The following is a 23,173-nucleotide window of genomic DNA, read 5'->3' as shown; positions in this document are numbered from 1 at the left end:
CATCCTGCTTCTCAATGCTCAACTTTCAGTTCCATATTCTGAAACTATTGACAAAATAATTATTTTATATTATATTAAATATTATAATTATAATCTTTGTTGGTACAGATCTTTTCCCAAGGCTTTTGTGACTACTGTAACATATATCTGGATTGCTGCTTCCTTTATGATTTGTGGTTGATCGTATAAAGCAGAAGCTATCTACAACTATCTTTGTTGATTCTAAGGATAGTGGCTGTATCTATTGCCATTAGTTATATCTCCTTTATATTTAATTTTAATCCCATTTTTTCAGTATTCTCATTACCTTAACTTGTATATCATTACCATTTTCAGCTATCAGAGTAGTGTCCTCAGCCCTAGTGATGACACCATCACCTTCCTCCAATTTAAAAACCATATTCATATACTTCCAAGCCAGCCTCCCCCAACAATTGTATTTATTTTACCTTTGTTTATTTGATTTCTATAGCCACCCATCTCAACAAATGATTCTGGGTGGCATACATCACCATAAAAGCATAAAACAAAACAATGCAGAGGGCAGGATCTTCAGCAAAATGGCACATCTCCTTGTCCCCGCCAGCCAAAATTTCTTGGGTTATAGCTCATATATTCAGCATATTGGTTGAATAAATAAGGAAAAAAGTATACAGCCTTGTCTCACTCCTTTGCTGACACTGAGTGAGTCTGTTTTGCTGTGTTTCACTTGGATTGTGGCTTCCTCTTTGTGTGTAGGCTTTGCATAAGGACAATAAGATTTTATGAGATACCTGTTTTTCTTAAGGACATTCCACAATTTGACATAATTGATACAATTGAGGGCCTTTCTATAACCAATGAAGCACTTACAGGTTTTTTTCAGTATTTTCATTTTTCTGTTATTCAGTGTGCATCAGCAATAAGGTCTCTGGTTCCTTGGCCTTTTCAGATGACCCCGATAAACATATGCAGAAGCTGTTGCCCAGGCAACAGGAGCTGATACATTTTTTTTTAAAGTTTAGAACAGCCAGATAATATTTGGAAGTGATTCAAATGGACACCTCCCTAATTTACTTTTTTAATTATAAGGAAGAGGTGGAGGTAACTGTTTAATAAGACTTGTAAGATTCTGTTATTATAGCCAATGAAAATTGTGCACATTGGTATAAGATGCTATAATTCAGAAGTGCAGATTGTTGTTGGACAGATTGATGTTATGCAGTTAAGTAACAATTATCCTATAGACCCACCAAACTTTTCATTCATAATCATAGCCCTGGTTCCTGAATTAGTTGATGCTGCAGTGTGTTGCAGTTCACTAAGGCATGCATTTTTTTTTATAATAGTGATGATGTAAGAGCACATGGCTACTGTTGATTCTTTGCTACTTTTGATAATTTAAGGTCCCTTTGTGTGAATATCTGACAGCAAATTTTAAATTGCTTAATGCCTTTAGAGGATTCAAGCATTGCCCAGAGTGGAAAATACAAAATCAAATTATTGTGATAAGCACATCACATCATCCCAAGCAATAAAGTGCAAGGACCTAAAATCCCTTTGCAAACTACTTGGCAACTATCCCTAACTCTGCAAGCATCTTTTTTCCCTTCTCTAATTTAACAAGCCTCTCCATCAGCCAAACTTTATCACCTATAGAACAAACTTTGGGTCTGCTGGGTATTTGAGCAGAATTAAATTCCTTCCCACACACGCATTCACACACATGGGCATGTGAGCACACACACACACACACACACACACACTTTTCATTTTTAAATTGTTTCCTTCCTACTTGTCTTAATGAGAGAGAATTAACTATACCTGCTCCAGGATTAGCAAAGATTTTTTTTTAACCTTCTGAGGAATAAGTGAAGAGGATGAAAACAAAATATTATAATGGATCTCCCATATCAAAAATACCTTTTGAAATCCAGGTTGGGTTTGTTTTTTTTTTTAGGTTTCTAATGCTAGAGGCTGTAGAGATTTCTGCATGAGCAATTATTTTGGGGCCTCTGAAGATTTGATAAGTATTTTAAGATAAACTTCCCATCCACTTTATTAGTTCATTTTAAGTATGACTCAAACATTTCAGCTTTGCTTTGACTGAATGAAACAACTGGCATTGATTTTATTAGGATCTAAAATAAGAAGTTAAGATTTTTCCATTTTAGTATTTAATTAAAATCACAACTAACATTGTATGTAATATGTAAAGAAAGCCACCAAAAGTATCATGAAGACCGCCTCCTACCAAATATCTCCCTTCGACCAGTCCGCTCCCACAGAGAGGGCCTCCTTAGGGTGCCGTCGGCCAGTCAATGCCGGCTGGTGACCCCCAGGGGGAGAGCCTTCTCTGTGGCAGCTCCTGCCCTCTGGAATGACCTACCCCCCGACCTACGTACAACTACGGACCTGCGCCTCTTCCGCCGAACCTTGAAAACCCATCTATTCCATGCGGCCGGCCTGGCGTAGTTTTGATTGGGCTTTGCTAGGGGTTTTATATGGGGTATTTTAGAGCAGGCTTTTTATTCAATATTTATTGTGATTTTTATTATTGCCTGTTCACCGCCCTGAGTCCCGTAAGGGAGATAGGGCGGTATATAAATTTTAATAATAATAATAATAATAATAATAATAATAATAATAATAATAATAATAATAATAATAATAATAATAATAATAATAATAATAATAGATAAAGAAAGCTTCTTTTAATTTTCCCAGACAAAAAGAACAGAACAAACCATCCATTACCCCCAAATTTGCACAAAGAAAGAGTAATCTGCTATGACTTGCATTCTAAATCTGCCTATGGCCCTCAAAGCCTTGGATGAAGCCTTCAAAATTTCTCCAGGATTGTTATTTTCAGGAAGGGACACTAAGAGTGAGAAAAAAATTGAATTCCTTCATGTCTTACTGACAAGTTGAAAAGTCACGTTTGTGAGTCAAGTTAGTATCTATCTAAAAGTCTGTTACGTATAAGCTGGGTTGACAAGATCAGAAATGAGGAGGTGATAAGCCGCCTGGGAAAGCCAAGGGAAATCATCAAAACAATTAAAAAACGAAAATTAGAATATTGCGGACATGTGATGCGACACCCAGAAAAATATGGCATACTCCATGTAATCCTCCAAGGAAAGATTGAAGGCAAACGAGGTCCAGGCAGAAGAAAAACATTGTGGCTTCAAAATCTAAGGGATTGGTTGGGACAAAACTCAGCAGCACTTTTTTGTGCGGCTGCTGATAAAAACAGGATCGCCAACATGATTGCCAATGTCCGATAACGGATATGGCACAAGAAGAAGAAAAGTCCTTAAATAACTCTAGTGCAAAAAATGTAGTTCTTTTCACAAAAATGCTGCCGATGAGAGAGCAAGTGGACTGTAAACAGGCATTATAATGCCTCATGTGCAGCTGTTGTGAAAAACAACAACACAAATTTTAAGTATCACCAGACCGTTGGCTTATCGTTTCAAAGATATTTTCTTACCTAAACAGAGAAAAAGAATGACTATGGACTGACAAAAAAAATCAGTGGGAGTGGAAGTGACTTCCAACTCCCTGCCGGCTTCCCTATTGAATTGCCTTGTGGGAAGCTTGCAATTAATATCAGAAATCTCCCCTTCACTTCCCTTTCACTTTCACTTTCCCTTCCCTTCCCTTCAGGCAAGTTAGTGGGGGAGGGACCAAGGGATTGTGGGACTGGCTGAAAACTGTAATGGAACTCTGAAATGAAGATCAGGTGATGGATCAGGGAAGGCATGCAGGGGGTGGCATGCGTCAGGAAGTGCATCAGGGTATACAAGAAGTGCCACTCATATTTTTTAAGGTACATGGAGGGGTAATGTGGATCAGGGAGAGAGTGTGGAGGTGTGCAAGAGGTACATTGGAGAAGACATGCAGGGGTGGCATGGGTTGGGGAAGGTGCAGGGTGGCAGCACAGTTCAAGAGAGCATGGACTGGTAAGAGTGCACAGAGGTTCATTCCTCCCTTCTGTTTGCAGCAGGCATATAAATAGCTGCTGCTAGGTTGGGGGAGGAAGTGAGGGATTGTGAGACTGACTGGGAAACTCACAGAATGTTGGAACTGAAGACCATGTGACTACAGCAGCAGCCAATATCACAGAGGCAGCCACCACTTCCCCAAATTCCATTCCCTCAGGAATCACAGGTCCCAGATTTTCGACACAATCTGTAAGCTAGCCCATGTGAGGTGCCTTGGTTCACAGACTTAATAGTTGCCTTTTATGCACCATTTTGCCCAGTTAAAGGTCACGATTACATGAATTTTGATAGATAGGTCGATAGATACAGGAATTAAAGTAAAACTGCCAATATATACCTCTAGATGTAAACGTATCTGGGAAACTGTCTATGTTTTTTGGCAATGAACCTCAAAAAGAAAAAGGAAACTAAAAGTATCAGGATTTAAACAGTATCTACATGAAGAGAGGTTAGCTTGCAATCATATGGTATTTCATATCTCCCAATTAACTACATATCTAGCTGTCTCAGTAAAACTATAATCACAGCAATTGGAAAAGGGTATTACAGAATTCTGAGGAAGAATTCTATTAGAAATTTGTTCGTGATGTACACAATTCCCAACTTCTCTTCAGTGTGGTTAAACATCTTTGAAGACTGGTATCTATTTTCCCATAGGATATAAAATATTAATGCATACTTTTATGTATGTTGTGACATGCCTACTAGTATATTTCCCAACAGTAATACATTCTTTGTGGATTTGTTTTTATTCAAACAGAATCTCCTTGAAACCAGATTTGTTTTTCAGCTTCATAGTGGGAATTGTTTGCCAAAAATAAATAAGTAACAAAATCTGTTTCCAGTATGTTATCTATTATATTTAACCAGTTAAATACCAGGGCAGTCCTGAATTCCATTCATAGCTCCTTCATAAACAATTATACAACAGAGCTAGAGTGACTGACATGTTAGCTGAATGTAGGTATGCCTGGTTCTGTAGAAGAGTCAGCCTTTTACTGACTTCATTAATGTGACTTTTGCACCATGATCTCATGATTCATACATACAGAGATCTATAGAGAGCTCTATTTGGAAACTATAGCACGGGTGTCAAACTCGCCACGCCACATGACATGTCGCGACATATCAAGACTTTTTTCGCATTGCCAGAGCTGGGGTGGGCGCAGCCTCCGCATGATGCAACCAGCCCACAGGTCAGCAGTTTGACACCCTTGTTCTATAGTTTCTAGGTTTCTTTGATAGCAGCCCATTTCTAGCATGCACCATACAACTAGGCATGGCTCCCACAAAACTGCTTCAGCTTGTTTTCACCTGCCATAGTGATAGCTCATTCATCCTTGAGCTGATTGTCCACAATATCCTTCTCAGCTGCCTGAAAGGTTTGGGATTTAGGACACTGGGTGTGGTGTTTAGTCCTAAGTGCACAGTTTGTTTGGTGGTTGCAGCGAGGAAGAGATCAGACTTCCAAATGCTCTGTTGTGGAATGCCCGGGACTTAGAGCTTTTCCCATCCTATTTAACATCTACTTGAAGATGTTAGGAGATGTCATCTGCCAATTCAAGGTGAGGTATCATCAATACACTTATGATCCCCAGTTGTGCATCTAGTCCCAAGCCTCAGAAGGACATGCAGTAGAAACCCATTCACATGCCTGGAGACTCCCAATGTCTAGACGGGGGAAAACAGGTTCAGACTCAATCTGGATTAGATTGAGGGACTGTTCATTCATAAACTTTCTGACAGAAGGGCTGTATCATCAAGGATTTCACTCTTTATGGGATTGCTCTTTTTCAGAAACAGTACATTGGCAACCTGTGGATCTTTTTCAACTTCTGACTTCTGCTCAAGGAATAGGTGGAAGCCATGGCCGAGAGAGTTTGTCCTCAGCTTTGGCTGCAGCCTTACCTGGAACAGGATGCTTTGAGGATACTCAGTCATGCCCTTGTCATCTTCCGATTAGATAACTTTAATTTGGTCAGAAACTTTAGATGGACCAGAATGCAATCCAGTGACTGGTCTTGGTATTGTTGTGTAGCACCACTGCAGCAGGAATATTATACTGTTGCACATGCCCTGAGATGAAGAGGAAATGGAACCGGTGGCATCTAGAAACAGTAGTCTTGACATCAGTGATTCCAACAGTGGTAGAGCGAATGACCTCTTCTCTGGTTGAGGAAAATGCCTCCAACCACTCACAGTCTCCCGGGTTCAGGATCAGCTACCCTATCTTAAGCAGAGGCAAGAAATAAAAAATTCAACAAGAGAAACCAGCCAACAGAAGAGCCAATGTTGAGGAACCTCAACACTGTCCAAGGTGGAGGCTCAGCATCTTTGATTTACTGGCCTCACTCCTTAGGAGCAGCTATTAAGAACAATTTTTCAAGCCACAGGTCTGTCATGCTTACCTTGCTGTGCTTGGACTTAAAGTTCTGGATTCTACCTCTCTGTGTTTTGTGTCTCTTTCCTTGGATTCCTGCCTTTTTTTATTAGGTTCCTGGTCTCAACCCGTGCCAACCTTGTTGACTACATTTACAGTTACCCTCTTAAGATCATGGTAAAAAGGACTCTCGTCTTCTAAAAATTCTGCCTGAGTTTTGCTTATCAGTGAACTGTGACAGGCATTCAACTTGCTATACTGTTGGCTGGCAGCCAGCAGTGTCACACAGAAAAAGGAGCTGCTCTGGCTGCAATCCAATTCAAGATATTGGTTTTTCTCTTTAAAGGCCTGTATGGCTTGGGGTCTGGGCCTTTCCCTATTGCAGTGTTTCTCAACCTTGACAATTTTAAGGCATGTGGACTTCAACTCCCAGAATTCCACAGCCAGCAATGCTGGCTGTAGAATTCTGGGAGTTGAAGTCCACATGCCTTAAAATTGTCAAGGTTGAGAAACACTGCCCTATTGAATGAGAAATAATTTGTAAAATAAATGCAGTTAGAGACCTTACAATACTTTGATTTGAATTCAAAAACATCAAATACAGTAACAAATGTTTGGGAAGTATATATCCAAAATTGGATTGTTGCTTATGCATCGCACAAAGATTAAAAATAACAGGGAAAATAATTTACAAGATGAACTGAAATAGTTATGGACGTAAATGCCCATCTGTATTTTTAAACTCTATTCAACTCTATAGGTGCCTCTGGGTGCATATGCATGTGTTTGATATATTTTATTCTGCACCTGATAATCAGTGCTCAAGTTGAGGTCCAAGTATCTCCTTTGGATTCTTTCATTTCTCTTTTGGATTCAATCGTTTTCTTTTGGGTAGTCTTCATTCTTACAATGAACAAATTGGTTGGATGGCATTCTCTCTTGTCTCGGAATTCAATAATCTTGTCAAGTGATAGAGCACCCAGAAAGCCAATTAGTACAAAATACTACTCCTTCACCAGTCTTGTTCCAAAGGACATCAAGTGACTCCTGGGTCAAGCCAACTTCTCTGCCACTGACTTCTTGCCACATTAAGAATCTTTGTAGAGTAAATGAAAAAATATATTATTCATTATTCCAAGTACTCTTGCCTAACATTCTTATAGTGGAGACATCACAATCAGGTTTTCACTGTCAACAGCTTACTGTATTTATGGAGATTAGAAAATTAGAAAGTCATGTCATACTCTTTGGACCTCTCACTCTCCACATCAAGCATGAATGCTGAAATACCATGGATTGATTGGTTTGTTTTTATTTATTTAATTTTGTAGCCACCCACCCAACATGCAGCCCAAGCAACTATAACCACTAAAAAGTATGAACAAAATTATAGAACAGCAGTTAAAACACATCACTTCCAAGGCAGTTCATATATCCATAATGAATTAACACTTAAAACATCTAAAACCTGCTAAGTCGGCTGCACCAGACTGACACTGGAAACTAAGACTAACATTTAGGACCTTTTTTTCACTGGAACAAACTATTAAAGCCATAAGACTAAGACCGCACTGCGGGCTCAGAAGTTTTCAATAGCAGAACATAGAGGCTGCAGCTACCTAACTTTATCCCTTTCAGTATGTTCATGTCTTAGCCAAAAGACATTAGCCTTTCAAATGGAAGATACCATTTTATACTCAAGGAGGTTTTACTGTATGTCTAACATAGCCTAGATATCTGTAAATGCCAGCCTGAAGGCTCCAAGCAGTACCTTTGATAATCCCCCCCATTTAAAAGCCATCTGGCTTATGTTCAAAGTAAGTGGTTACGTAACAGTCATTGGATTCTACTGTCATTTCACAGGATTACCGTACTGAATAATGTGTGTCTTGTTGCTTTTAAGAATTGCTTTTACTATTCTTGGCCTTCTAAAGGCTGTGTTTCTTTTTTTTTTTTTACCAGTAGTTTTACAAAGGAAAGTAGCTACCACCAATTTTTACTATGAGCCACGCATCAGTCCTTCCTCTGCATAAGAATAGTAACCCATGTATGTGAATCACAGAGAATTATAATGAAGAACTGGTTTCAGAATTCACCAATCGTTGCAGTTCTTCAAGTTGTCGTCTCCTACCTTGCTTGATGTCACTCTTTCTTTGAATCCACTTTGTCTTTCTTAGGAACTGAAGGTATTTGACAGCTGCATGGTATAATAGGGCAGGAGGAGCACCAAACATTTCTGTCGGTTCTGACAGGTTACTAAGAGAAGGTCTACAATGACCAGTTGAAGAATTGCAGTTATAGATTTCTTCCTCAACTTCAGATGACTGAAAAGGCATGCATTCATACAAATTTTCACAAATATTTTGTAAATCCTTTTGGTATAATAACCAAAAAATAACCACTTGACTATATACAATTGAAAGGCAGCACAATATATTGAGAATTTTTTTATAGTTGTGTGACCTGTGAATAATAAATTGATCGTGTGTGTACAGATAAAAAAAATGTACGTGGTGCAATTGTACTTCTGAAAGCCTTGAAATTATTTAATGACACCTGAGGTTTAGAATAGTTAAATTTAGATTTCTTTTTTTCATTCCTGTTTAATAATATTACACCATAAATGAGTTTTGTTTAATTAATGTCTAGATAATAGAAGGATTACAGAGAGCTGCATGCATATTTCATCCCTTTGTCTTTTTTTTTTATTATGATGATGATACAAAAATCTTTAATGCTGATAATGCTACCCATATGTCAACTGGAAATTCACAGAATCAAGAAGATAGTAATATACTCAGTCCTAAGCCATGTTAGCAGTTGAAGATACTTCAACCACAGTCCTAGTACTTCTAGCTTCTTAACATACAAAATACTGGCTTTCCATGACTTACCTTATTATATCTGGATCTCTTAAATTATTTAACTGACTGCTTCTTCTCTTTCTCCCTCCCTTAGATAGTTCTTAGGCTGAAAGTGTAGCACTGTGACATCTGTGCTATTGCCCCAAGTGCTATTCGTATGTGTTACAATCAGTACAGCTTTTCCTTAGATTTATGTTTCTGGCATATGGACAGCTGGAAGTCATTTAAGGAGACCATTGCGTGTCCTCATTTCTTCAATATAATATCCCTATCCACAAGACATCAATTTAGATGTCTTCCCCTTTCAGAATCATCCATTTGATATTTAATCAGTGCTGTGAAAATGGCATTGAATAGAACAACACCTATGTTTATACATTTTTTAAAAAAAAATATTTGAACGTCGCAGCAGACTTTGCAAATATTCAGAAGGCTTTACTTAACCTGCTGTCCTGATTTTCTGAATGTGCACAGCTGTTGTTTTTTCCTTTCTAGATTTTTGCCAACATTCAGACACTATAGTAATGTAAAATGTAAGATATTCGAGAATTGTGTGGGTTTACAATACACTTATTTTTTCACACTTCCACAAATGCATTGTTTCTATGCCAGAAATCTGCAGGTGTTATAAAATCGAAATGGGTATGCCTATGATTTTTATTACTTGGCAAAACTTTATCTGGTTCTGTTCTTCTCCATGCAAATACATTGACTTCTCTACATTTAATGTCAGCATTCTCTGCATGGCTTAAGTGGTTATGGGTAGGTAGTTTATTGTAGAATATGTGATGTGCCTTTTTATATGACTTTATATGGTTTCAACTACATTGGTTTACTGTCTTTATATTATTTTTAACTGTGAGTTATTCAGAGTCATGTATTTAGACGGGCAACTATAGCCTTTGATGAGATTTCTCTTTCTCTCTGAAAAATAAGTTACTTAGTTCTGTACAGCCCATATTGTTTTCAAGATCTGGAAAAGAATGATTCATCTTGATTACCCAAAATAATGATACATATAGTATTCAGAACCAAAGCAAAAACATTTGGTATTTTGCTTTTTTTTTTACACTGCTGTCTGAGGGAATCTTATTTATGTGTTAGATGGTGGTTGGGCAGTAACTAAATTTCCATTATGAAAGTGTTTTGCAGAGCCTGAAGTAATAGTTCCATTTGTTTTCTTCATATTATTCCATTTTCCTATTTTTCCTCTTAATTTAATCTTTCACCTTCACATAATTCATCACACTTCATTAGTTCCCTCTGAGAACAAGTTACATTTCCCCTATACCAGCTCTAGTAAATAGGCTGAAAATTAGATTTTTGTACCTATAACATTCAGTCTCTCTTGTGTCCTGTGGAACTGACTGCATTCCTTCGGCAATGAATCAATCTTCTTTGGAGAAGTTAATGGATGACTTTCCAATTGTTTTATATTAGTCTAATCAGATTTTCTATTTCTATCTATCAAGCTGCCTTTTTTCACTCCTTTCCCAGTTCTCCTAAATACAATGTCTTCTGTGAAGCATTTCTTGTACCCTTAATAGATTTGCTTTAAAAAAATGTTTTCCCATTTAATGCTGTACTGATTTCTTCCCCCCCCCCCCCCCCCAATTTTATGCATTTTCCCATCCTTTAATACATCTCCTTGAACATGCTAAATAAACTGCTCAGGGGAATGTTGGTCATTTAACTTCAGCTCTGAGCTCAAGCGAGGAAAATGGTAAATACCTATAGGATCTTGTTCATTGCTGATAGAGAAAATAAGAAAACAGTTTAAAAGAAAAGATTAGATTTTAACATTGCTGTAGAATTCCTTCCACTATTTCCAAAATGCCTTTTCTAATTTGTCACTTGTAAGGGGCATTTTACTCCAGCAGATAACAAAAACATTTAGACATGCCAAGCCTTGGGTGTAGTAGCTTCCTCTGCTATTTGGTATGCAGGCTATTAAATAAATACAGTGTGTGGTGATTTTTTTTAAAAAAAAAACTGAATTTCAGGAGAAGAGTGATCAAAAACTCTGTATTTTCTGTATGGGAAATTTCCAGCATGAATTTGCATTTTTCTGCCTTTTTTGGGGGGGATTGATGTTGCCTACTTAATAGATTACTCATAACATGCCTAAAATGTACAGATCACATCCTGATTTTGAAATCCAAATGATAATTTATCATTCCTGCTCTGAATCTGCATTATACGTGCAATTTAATTCAGAGGATCCTTTGGGTTTAGAAGAAAGTATAAATAATGAAATATTGGACGAGATGATACGTGGGTGGTTATAATCTAAGGCCTCCAATCATAATGTAATTGATGTTATGCACACAGCTTTTTCTGAAAGGCATGCCTTGCAGATAACGAAAAATATGTTAAACCAGATATGTCAGAAAGATTTCAAGATGGGGCTTTAGTATGCCCAAACACTATTCACAATCTCCTCACTGATTATATTAGGTCAGCAAGATCAACAATCTCTAGACGGATAAGCTTTACGAGTTTGTAACTGAATGTATGATGAAGCTTTGAATCTTAATGGTATCATGTCACCCAAATGCACCTTGGCATTTTGCTTAGAATGTGGAGGCAGAAGATACACAAGTTACAGGTTTATTTAGAATAGAGTGAAAATTGAATCATGGATAAATTCACTTTTCCTTCAATTTGCATAGTTTCCATTCCTTCCCAGAATATGGATACATTTTTGCCATTCAAGACAACATATGCACAAGATCCAGAGAAGAATCTAGCTGCGCATATTTTTCTGCAGATTTTTCTCTGAAGTGGCCAGATGGGAGATCATATAGGAGTTTAATTTAAATAGCTGCCAAAGAAAAGGGATTGTGGATAAAGTTGTTCTTTCTTCAAAACAGCTTGAGCCAATGTAAATCCCATTCTATTAAGGCAATAACAACAACAACAACAACAACAACAACAACAACAACAACAACAACAATAATAATAATAATAATAATAATAATAATAATAATAATAATAATAATAAAAGTTGGCAGGGACCTTGGAGGCATGAGCTTGTTTAATCCAGAAAAAAAGGGAAATGTATAAGGTGCCTTTGCATTTCCGTATATTTCATGCTGCTCAATGAATTTGTGAAATCTACAAATGATAATTTTGAAATATTTATCTTCCTCCCACTATCCAGAGTAGTGTGTGGTGGTTTACAATCCATAATTCTAATGATTTCAATAAATTTTGAAGCCGTTACACCTCAGTTCAAGCAAAATGCAGAAAAGCCAGATCTTCCCTGATAGCTCTAAATTATAAATGATAGCAGCAGCTAGATTCTAATGAAATCTTCCTTCCCTTGTTTAATCAAGTTTCCACTGTGCATTTCTTTCAAAAAGATGTGTTAATGGGCTTGCACTCATCATGAGCAATAGTACTTTAACACAAACTGTTAACTCTGTAAGATACAGGATGTTTGACAAGGATAACAATTCAGTTTAGACACAAGCAAAACCAAATAAATATAACGGCTACTGTACATAATTTCTTTCTTACAAGAGTTGTAAAGCAAAATAGAACAAGTTTAGCACAGAACAAATCTTTCACAATTTTTTGAGGAGCATTAAATTGAAAAAACAGGGTATACTTAAAGATGGAGGGAATAGATAATACACATCAACATATGCAACCAAAAGAAGAGACCTTTATAAAAGAGATATGAGCACCATGTCCACCCAAATATCTCTCCCACAATACAAATTAATCCTCAGCTTGCTTTTCTCAACATCTTTGTTTATATGTAGTTATTGAAATGATGTATGTGGTTACCCACATAATGACTCTGGGTAGCTAATAAAGAGTTAAAAACATCAAAACAAAATAGCTAATAAAATGTACTATAATAAAGCACAGTGAATGCCAAGGGTTAGGTTTATCCAATACTCTAGTGCAGGGCTTTTCAACCAGTGGTACGGGTACCATCTGTGGTACATTGGCACCTGGCAGGTGGTACGTGGCCATTCTATAAAAGTGATAGTGGGGGAGGGGAATGAGCTGAATTGGTGGTAGCACCGCACAAGCCTGAGAGAGAGATGGCTGGAGCTGCAGGCTGTCAGGGCTCAGCAGAAGCGCCAGGATCAGTGCCGCTTTCCAGCTGATCGGCACTTCTTCGGGGCTGTCAGGGCTCAGTGGAAGCGCCAGGATCAGTGCCAGGCTCCAGCTGGAGCTCGGTGCTGATCCTGGTGCTTCTGCTGAGCCCTGAAGAAGCACCAATCAGTTGGAAAGCAGCACTGATCCTGGCACTTCTGCTGAGCCCAGAAGAAGCGCTGATCAGCTGGAATGTTGCAGCATCTCCAGGGCCTTGTGATTTACATTCAGATGATTGTCAACTGATTCATATTTATGATGGTCACAGTGTCCCAGGGTCATGTGAATTGACCAAAACCTGCTGCAACCACCCAGCAGACGGGGGGAATAAAAACCAAACACCCCCCACCCCACCTCCGCTGCCAATCCTCAATAGAAATGCTCACAACAATGAAAACCTTGGACAGGAGGAAGAGCGCCGCCGGGCGCTGTCTTGCTTGGCTGTGGCTTGGGGGGCACTTTTTTCAGTGCCATTGTAACTTCGAACAGTCACTAAGCAAACTGTTGTAAGTCGAGGATTACCTGTACTTTATCACTTTTTTCCTTTTTGGGGGCGGGGGCATCAAGTTTTTGAGACCTTGCTAGGCGACTGGTGGTACTCGGATGTTGCCATATCCTAAAAGTGGTACAGTGGGTGAAAAGGTTGAAAAGCCCTGCTCTAGTACATTGTTGAGGAGAAAAAAAAAGAATTTTACCAAATCTTGTTGGCTTTTTTACCTGATTAAAAGCCAACAAGATTTGAGCCACCTGAATTTCTGGAGATATACTATAGATTGAGTGACAGAAAAACTCCACCTCCTGGGTCCAGCTAGTTGACATTGTTTTACAGAAGCCACCCAAGGCAAGCCCACTCTGCTGGAACCTGTGGAACAGGCAGAGACAATTTGAGACTTGGAGGACCCACGGATAATCTGGCCTGAAGGGCTGTAGAGGTAGTAACCAGCATTTTGAATTGCATTTGGAAACTTATAGGGAACCTGTGTTAACTTCTGATGCAGTGATGATACTATGGTGCATTCATAACTACTGGGACCAATGCATTCTGGATTACATGCAGTTTCTAGGAATCTAGGTGGTCTTCAAGACAAGCCCCATGTAAAATATATTATAGTAGTCCAAATGGGAATTAACCAAGACCTGAGTGACTGTGAGCATATTTTCCCGACCCTGAAATGGGCACAATTGGCACATAATTGTCTCTCTTTTCCCAGCTGAGTATCTGCCAGCCTGATAAGAGTGGGAAAAGAATTACATTTAGGCACTCTTATTGCCACACAGTACCCCTTAACAAGGGCTCTTACCCACGTTCAGTTGGATTTGCTCTTTGTTTTCTTCCAGCAACATCTAGCTCATCTGAAAACTAGAGGCTCTTTGAAATCCCCAAGCAGAGAAGAGTCTCCTCCAGTGTGATTTAATCCAAGGTCAAATGCACCCATCATTCCTATATCAAAGTTAATTATATTAAATTTTATTGTTATATTATCAAATAACTAGTAACAGGTAGTGTCACCCTAGTGTCCCAGATACCCTCTGGAAAAGATTCATTTTAACCTACCGTATTTCTAGAAAGCAACTAAAAGGAAACTGGCCTCAAACTTAAGTGGGAGGCCATTCCATAACAAAAACACCATCAGTGAAAAACAAAGCCTGCAAGCCTTACTAGACCTTCAGCTCCCAGAAGTGGGGTACAAAACACAGTTTCTGCTGGAGTTATTACATCAGAGTAGTTAATTCTGGTTAGAAGGGGTGGTCCTGTAAATTTCTATATGCAAAGCCATTCGAACCGCAGTTTGAACCATACTTGGAAACTAGCTGAAAGGCAACGCAAGGCCAGCAGCACAGGTGTGGTGTACTTATTCAGCACCAGATAATACGTATCTCCTGCATTTTGAACTAACTGCAGTTTCCAAGTCTTCAAAGGCATGTTATATACAACATATTGTAGTTATCAACTTGCATAGATATGGAGGCATGAGTTACTATTGTAACATCCGCTCACCCTGTACAGTTAGGTATCATCAGCATATTGGTGATACTGTACTCCAAAATAATGGATGATCTCTCCAGCAGCTTCCTAGCAGACAGATATGGAGGCTGAATGATATAAAAGGCCAGATTCTTAGTGGGCCTTTTAAGAAGAGGTTTCAATGCTATGGGCAATGTGCTATCCCACAGAGTCATTGACCACTTCCCAACTAGTCATATCTCCAGACCCATGAAATTAACTTGAAGGAGAAGGATTAAGCCCACAGATATCACAGGCTATGCTGGGAAATGCCCTCTTCATATCACTGTCACACTGTCACACACTTCATATCACACTGTCACACATGCCAAAGGAGTCCCAAATAACATGACTAGACATTGTCGTGGTCATCATTTCTTCTAGATACAGTCAAGTTTTCTCCTTGAAAATAGAAAATAGAAAAATAGAAAAATTTTATTTTGTAACAATAGAAAATAGAAAAATAGAAAAAATAGCATCTAATTTTGTAACAATAGAAAATAGAAAAGAAATACAAACACTTAAAAACTTTAAGATGTGCAGGGACCCATTTCTTGGTTAACATAATGGCAGGTGGCATATTCTTGTCTACTCTGCTTTTTAATTATTGTATTCTGCATCTCTGATTTACTTGCAAGCTTTTCTCTTTTACGTATATTTTAGCAGAGCTTATTTGGATGTTGCAGACTCTTCCACGGTAATTGCCCTTATCTGCAAATGAACAAACACAATACCTTGTATATGTGGTAGGAAGTAGTGCCTTCCAGTTGCTGTTGCCTTCTTGATTTTTAAAAAAAAAACACTCGGGAGTTTGGTTTTCAGGGAAAAGGGGTGAACACTGTTCCTCTATTTTTAGTGTTTCAAGTATCTAATGGCAGTTTAGTAGAACTCTACTGAGTAGATGGAAAGCAGGCAAAAATCATTAGTTAGCCCAAATTTTATATTCTTTCAGAAAATAAGGCACTACCTGCACTGCAGTAGCTCATTACAGATATTCTGATTTGTTTTGGTATCTCTAATTATTTCATGTATAATTCATGTACTTGGATAAACGAACAGTGTAAACTCAGTTACAAGAAAGGGCATATAGCCAACTAAAATCCTAATATTGTATCTAGCAAATGAAACTAATATTTTATATATCTGGGCAGGATAGCCTAAAATAGGGGAGAGGTCCTAAAGCTCTTCAACTATTGCTGTAAAATATCATTTCTAGCATCCTTCCCTATTAGCCATTTTAATGGAAAGTATTGGGAGAGTCAGCAATATCTGGTGGCAACTGGTCCTTAAAATATAACACCAAAACAATAGAAGCCTGTTAAGGCATGGAGACTCATTATTGTTTTTGAATTATTTAATAACATGTGGTTAGGTAGATGCAGAGAAAAATTGGGGGGGGGAAACATGAGGTAACTTATGTGACTTTTACCAATCAAACGGCAAATTCTCACTTTAACCATTATTTGAGCGTAACCTTTTTTCAACTTACAGGAAGTGCAAGTTAAAGCAGTCCTAGACATTCTTACTCTTGAAGGAAAATGTATGCCCTAATAGCAACAGCACTTACACATATATACAGCTTCATAGTGCTTTACAGCACTCTCTAAGTGGTTTACAAATGTCAGCATATTGTCCACAGCAATCTGGGCATCATTTTACCAATCTTGTAAGGATGGAAGGCTGCATCAACCTCGAGCCCCGTCAGGATCGAACTTCTGATTATGGGCAGAGTCAGCCTACAATACTGCATTCTAACCACTTGTGCCACCAAGGATCTAATAGATCTGTGTAAGATGATTCTTCTTCCTGGTCCAGTACTACATCAATGATCAGTTGCAGAGCCCCTTTGGACGGGAGCAATGGTTAAAACAGTTCAAGTAACTTTTAATACTGTTTCTCCCAGCAGCTGCAACAGAAGAACCAGAAGTTATTCCAGACCCAGCCAAGCAGACTGACCGCGTAGTGAAAATAGCAGGAATAAGTGCTGGAATCCTTGTCTTCATTCTCATCCTCCTCCTTGTCATATTAATTGTCAAAAAAAGGTAAGTCTGGTAAATTTGCCATTTTCTTTTAGTTCAAATAAGTGATAAGAAATTTGTTCATAAATCATTGTAGGAAAATAGTACCAGGGAGAGCATCCTTATCACAAAGTCAGAAACCAATACTCTACTGTAGAAATCATTTTTTTTTAGTATTGAGTTGTACAAACTGTAAACACAATGATTGGTGAAATTGAAATAATACCTTTTTATTTTCATAACATTTCTTATATTTTATTAGTTTAAGCTGAACTTGTTGTTTCAATTAGCCCTGCTTATTCTCTTGTATTATGAAATGTCTGGCCTACTTATCTTGGAAAATATTTTACAGGCTATGTTGCCTTCATTTGTATTTTTATAAGTGATGAAAGTTATAGTTAAAATCACATTACCTTACCATAAATTTTCCATTGGGTTATAGACCTGCAGACCTTAAAATGCAAAAGTATATTAAATGGTGTCTCATTTCTTAAAAAAAAAAGAAAGAAAAGAAATCTTAGCAATTTCAAAGTAACAACAAAAATCAATAGCACCACCTTCTGGAATTAGAAGTAATTCTGAAAGAAAAAAATCTATAATTTTTTTTTTTTTTAAAAATGCATTTTATTGGTAAGTTTCATACACTTTGTTAATTGACACACATTTTCATAATCAACATATGTGACTCAATGAATTGTTTTCAGATCTTTTTTTCCTTGCTGTTTCTGTATCTCACATTTGAATGAGCATATGGCTGCTTAATATGAAGCTGCTTATGTCAAAAGTGATTTGTTCCATCTAGCCTAGGACTGATGGATAGAAAGCTACTTCTTTAAAATATCACTTAAAGGTCTCTCATATCACCTGACACTTGTGATCCCTTAACTGGAGATGATAAAAATCATATGCAGAATTTATGGATTCAGAATATTTGTTCTATCAACCGAGCTGTAGATGTCTTGCTTCAGAGATCCATTGCAAAATTATTTTTATTCTAGGCAAGGAAGGAATAAAAATAAGGGTATTTTTACATCTCTTATCTATGTTAAAGTGAAATGAATTTTCTGTTCCAGTTTTCCAAGTGGAAAAAAAAACTAGACAACTGTGCCTAAAAATCATATTTATGTCTTAATGGTTTCCAATAGATTTTTTTTAATTTATTGCCTTTTTACAATGATTCCCCTGGAGATATATAACATGGAGGAGAAACGTCTGCATTAGAACCCTTAGGTATGCTAATAGTGTTTTGTGTTAGTTAGACACATATGTGATTTCTCCCAATAGTGCTTTCACTTTTTTTTCCTGTTGTGTACCTCTGTGCTTAAAAATAAATGTATATGCTACAAACCAGTTCATAGAAAAATGATGATAAGTCCATCTGTGGAAATTAAGGGGCAGATCAGTAAATAGCTGCCTTGCTTTTTAGCTGGAAGTTCTCCTTGACAAACGATGAAGAAATGTGATCGTCAGAACTGTAAAGACAGGCCAGTGAGAAATGTCCTCAGAATATCAGATAGCCAACAGCTGCTCCTGGGGATGTGACACTTCCTTACAAACCTATCATAATGTCAGCACTCATGCTGACATTTACACCAAACTATTAGATCTTTCTGTGAGGCTAACCTGTGATCAATTATAATGGCTTTTCCACTAGCAACGCTGAGGACACAGTTAGTTGTATATGTTTTAAAGCTGCTTTCATAAAATAATTGGGCCAGCAGAGTAAACGTTATATTTGCGAGTGATCATGGAGATACAGATCTTATACTCTGGGGGGGAAAGCCTTTGAGATTTCCTTTAAGTCCAGCTCAAAGAATAGGCTGGACATTTTGCGATTCACTTTGCTTAATATGGGGGAGCATCTCTGCCTTGGAGGTTGGTAAGCTTGGATTCACCAGCATTCTGGTGAATTTCAGCTATGATCCACAGAAAGTTTTCAGTTCTCATTTCATTTCCAGTAGGGAGAACACTTCCACACTGTTACAAACTACACTTTGCAGAAGTAGACAGTTTGTCAACAGTTTCTTAAATTATGTTGGAGGAGTCATTTTGCAGGGGGTGGGGTGTGGGGGTTTCTTCCTATTTGAGGAAATCAATTTCAGTGGAAGAGTATTATCAGATGCACGGTCCATTACCTGATCTAGTTCATCAGCATCTCATGTTTAATTTGCACGACATTTTCATAGCTATGTGCCACCTTTCCTAATTTATCATGTCATTAATAAGTTTGCTGACCTTGCAATGTGTAAACCTTTATCACATTGATCTATTTCATAATGTGCAAGAATTTTCTCATGAACTCTATTAATTCAGATTAAAAGGAGATGGATGGAAACCTTTCCCATTTGTTACATTAAGTAGACAGCAATTCTTTGTCTGGAATTTTCACAGAAGTATTATTGGAGAGTGTTATCAGCCCTGAAAATCCCACATTTCAATTTCTTATTTTAGTTGGATTTAGATTTATTTGGTATTGGATTCACATGTTTCTTCTATGAGTTGATAAACTACCTATAGTAAAAGGTAAAGGAGTCCCTGTAGGTTTTACTCTGCTAATAGTAGCCGACTTTAGGGACAGTGTTCAACTCTCTTTCTTTAAGCCATTGAGCCAGTGCTGTCCGAAGACATTTCTGCAGTCATGTGGCCAGCATGACATCATGCCACAGCACAAAGCATATGGTGAAACATGGATCATTGTTACCTTCCCATCAAAGTGGTACCCATTTATCTATTTGCGTTTACATGCTTTCAAACTGCTGGGTTGGCAGGAGCTGAGGCACATGACGGGAGCTTATTCTCTGCATTAAGTGATAGGACTTTAACTGCCAGAGTACAGACCTTCTCCAGCGTCTTTTAAGCCATTAAGCCACCGCATCTACACTAACTATAGTATATTGCTATAAAATTCTTTAACACCAAAATCTGAAACATGGTTAAATTAGGTAGCAATTTTTATTTAATTTAATTTTTTCTAATGAGAATAACTAGTCTGATAGAAAAGCCACTCAGTTTCTTTCTTCCCTTCCAAAATAAGCAAGTAAACAGACATCTTTACACAACACCAGCATACAGAAAAGAGTGAAAAAGTTCAGTCAGATGTGCATTACAGGGCGAATCACTAACTAGTCCCCTTCTTTATTTGATCATATCACTCCATAGTGGCTATTTTCACCTAAATCCAGTGAAAATTAGCTTGAAAAAGAGATAAATGAAAAAAATAATAATTCCTCCGTCCTGAAACTTTAGCTGCTACCATCCTTAGCTTGGTCTGTTGTCGGAAGTCAAATTTACAAGGGTTTTCAAAAGCAGAGTTAGCATGGGGTCATGTGGCTAGTACATTACCTAGCTTGGCTCTTGGACACCCTTCAAGATCCCTTCCCCACCGAAAAGACATTTGAAGATAGAGATGGAGATAGATAATGGATAAGTATCCAATAAGCCATTTGTGTGAGCAGCTTTCGGTTGGATTCTTACACAGGTTATAATGATGTACAGTACTTAAATTTATCCTGATTTTCTGATCACCCACTTTTCAAGCAGCTTTTTAACATGGAACTGCAGCCAAAAAACTAGCATCTTTTTTTAGCATAAGTGGAGATTTGAATCCATTTACTAACATTTCCTATCTTGCCCACACATACATAAGCATATACTTTCTTACCTTAGTTTCAACCCATTGGTTCCTGTGATACTTGATTCTTCCATGGAGCTCTTTCTTCTCTTTCTGACTAGATTGATGTCACTGGACAAAAGGATCCATCCAGGCCTCCATTTTAATTGGATTCTTAATGAATCCATTCTCCTGTGAATTACAGAAACTTATATTTTTGCTGAATAAAGAAATATTTCTTTACATACATAGCAGCATGTAAACACAATGGTCTTAGAAAATGCTTTCTGCTTTAACCCTAAGTGCTTAGTGTATTCCAGGTGCTATAAAACAATTATATTGATTATAATTCTGTACATACAAATTAGAGATTCCATTATGTGGTATCCCTTTTGATACATCAACATTTTTAGAAAACTCAGAAAAATGCTTCTGAATTTCACACGGATTTAACAGCTTTAATTTTGCCTAGCTTTTCAAATTTGAACTAATAGGGGAGGGGAACATTGATTGGTAAACACTTACTTATGATTTCACAAATCAGAGATGTTCTTATGCTTTGCCTTATCATTTTGTGCCGATTTTGAAGTGGATGGAAACTCTATTAGTTACTATAGAGTTTTACAAAGTTATACAGCTGAATTTTAAGAAAAGGGATACTGCATCTCTTGAATAGCAACGACTGGATTTTTTTTAACCATTGTTGAAATATTTCCAAATGTACATCATCTCCTTCCATTTGTTTATTTCTCATCTTTGAAGCTAGGTATGCATATATCAGTATTTTCAGTTTAAAGATTTTAAAACAGCAGCTGTGCGTGTATATATGGGTTTAATATACACACACATTTACTGTAGAATGCCAGAGCATAGCACATTGGCTGCATTCATACATAATATTAAGCCTCTCTGTCTTTAATTCTCCCCCCCTTTTTTTGGATGAGCTATAGTTGCCTGGTTGTCACATAATACAAATGCCATAATGACTTTATTTGCACATCATTCATCTGAAAACCAATAAAATATTATGGCTTAGCAAAAATTTGCACCTGTATACCTGTACGTAGTTGTCTTACAGTAGTTGTTGCTTAACCTGTCTCTGCCACTACTAGTCTTTGAGTTTGTAACTGAAAGCTAAAAGAGAAAAGAAAGAAACTAAACTTTAGAGCACAAGAACTGTACACAGCTGTTTTGTATTTCATAGCATTTAGATACTGTAGTTAATCAGCCATCACATTTATGCTGCATGCTGAACTAACATAACCCAGTTTGGTTTCCATTTTTTTTCTGCAATAAATGAGGTGTTAGCATGTCATTTTTCTCCAGTGAACTCCCTCTGTTCTTGAAACCTTTTTTTATGTGCTAACATATTTTTTTTAATTGCATGGCTCTGTGAGGCTAATCAGTGCATGAGCAAGATTGTAATGCTAACAAAGAAAACATGAATTTTTAATTTTTTTAAACGCACATTTCTCTGCTTTATTGAATGTGACAGAGTCACGCTTTTCATTCACCATTGCTTCTTTTTTCCCACTGTCTGTGATTTGCTTACCAGGAGGAGCTACTATTCTTACTCCTACTACCTGTAAGTAGAAATGGGTGACTTACTTCTTTATATGTTTTGAAGATGCAGTATCCCTTTTCATTAAAAAAAAAAAAAGTCTGGGAATAGGATTAATATTTCACTAAAATTTCCCTTATTTTTACAGAGCCACATATAATTTTACGGGGGTTGCTTTATTTTTAAAGGTTATTGTATTCCAATTGGATGTAGGCTACCCACACATGGACCTTTTAAAAAAATATATCACCACTGTTTATTTTCATTCTAAAATCAAGCTTGAGTTCTATATGTCAGACATTGTCTTTTGATGAGAAGGACCATGGTTGTAACTCCATCTTATTTTAGGGAATTGATAGGGAACATACAGTACTACCATTCAAAAGGGAAACAAATGACTGATGCCATCAGCATCCATTTCCAGCAGTGTAGTACAATGGGAAGTGTGATTCCTATTTTACTCACTGGGAGAATGAGATCCAACTGATCACCTTCTGGTATTATTGGTGACATAAAACTGAACACATTTTCTACCTCAATTTCTTCTCCTTTAAGGTTCCTCTTCAATTGCTAGCTGCAGTTACCTTTTCTCCTAGGCCAGGGGTCTGCAATATTGACAACTGTAAGACTTGTGGA

General features: G+C 37.5%; 1 protein-coding gene across 1 annotated transcript in view; it reads left to right on the top strand.

Moving 5' to 3' along the window:
* PTPRK (protein tyrosine phosphatase receptor type K) overlaps positions 1–23,173 on the top strand; it is a 74,868-nt gene that overhangs the window by 5,658 nt on the left and 46,037 nt on the right. The window contains exon 3 of the mRNA XM_029284189.1: positions 17,255–17,390. Within this exon, the coding sequence (XP_029140022.1) occupies positions 17,255–17,390 (136 nt within the window). The remainder of the gene's footprint in view (positions 1–17,254; positions 17,391–23,173) is intronic.

This window comes from Protobothrops mucrosquamatus, unplaced genomic scaffold, assembly GCF_001527695.2.
Source record: "Protobothrops mucrosquamatus isolate PMUCROS unplaced genomic scaffold, P.Mucros_1.0 scaffold416, whole genome shotgun sequence".
Lineage (NCBI taxonomy): Eukaryota > Metazoa > Chordata > Lepidosauria > Squamata > Viperidae > Protobothrops > Protobothrops mucrosquamatus.
This window is presented reverse-complemented; position numbering and strand designations above follow the sequence as displayed.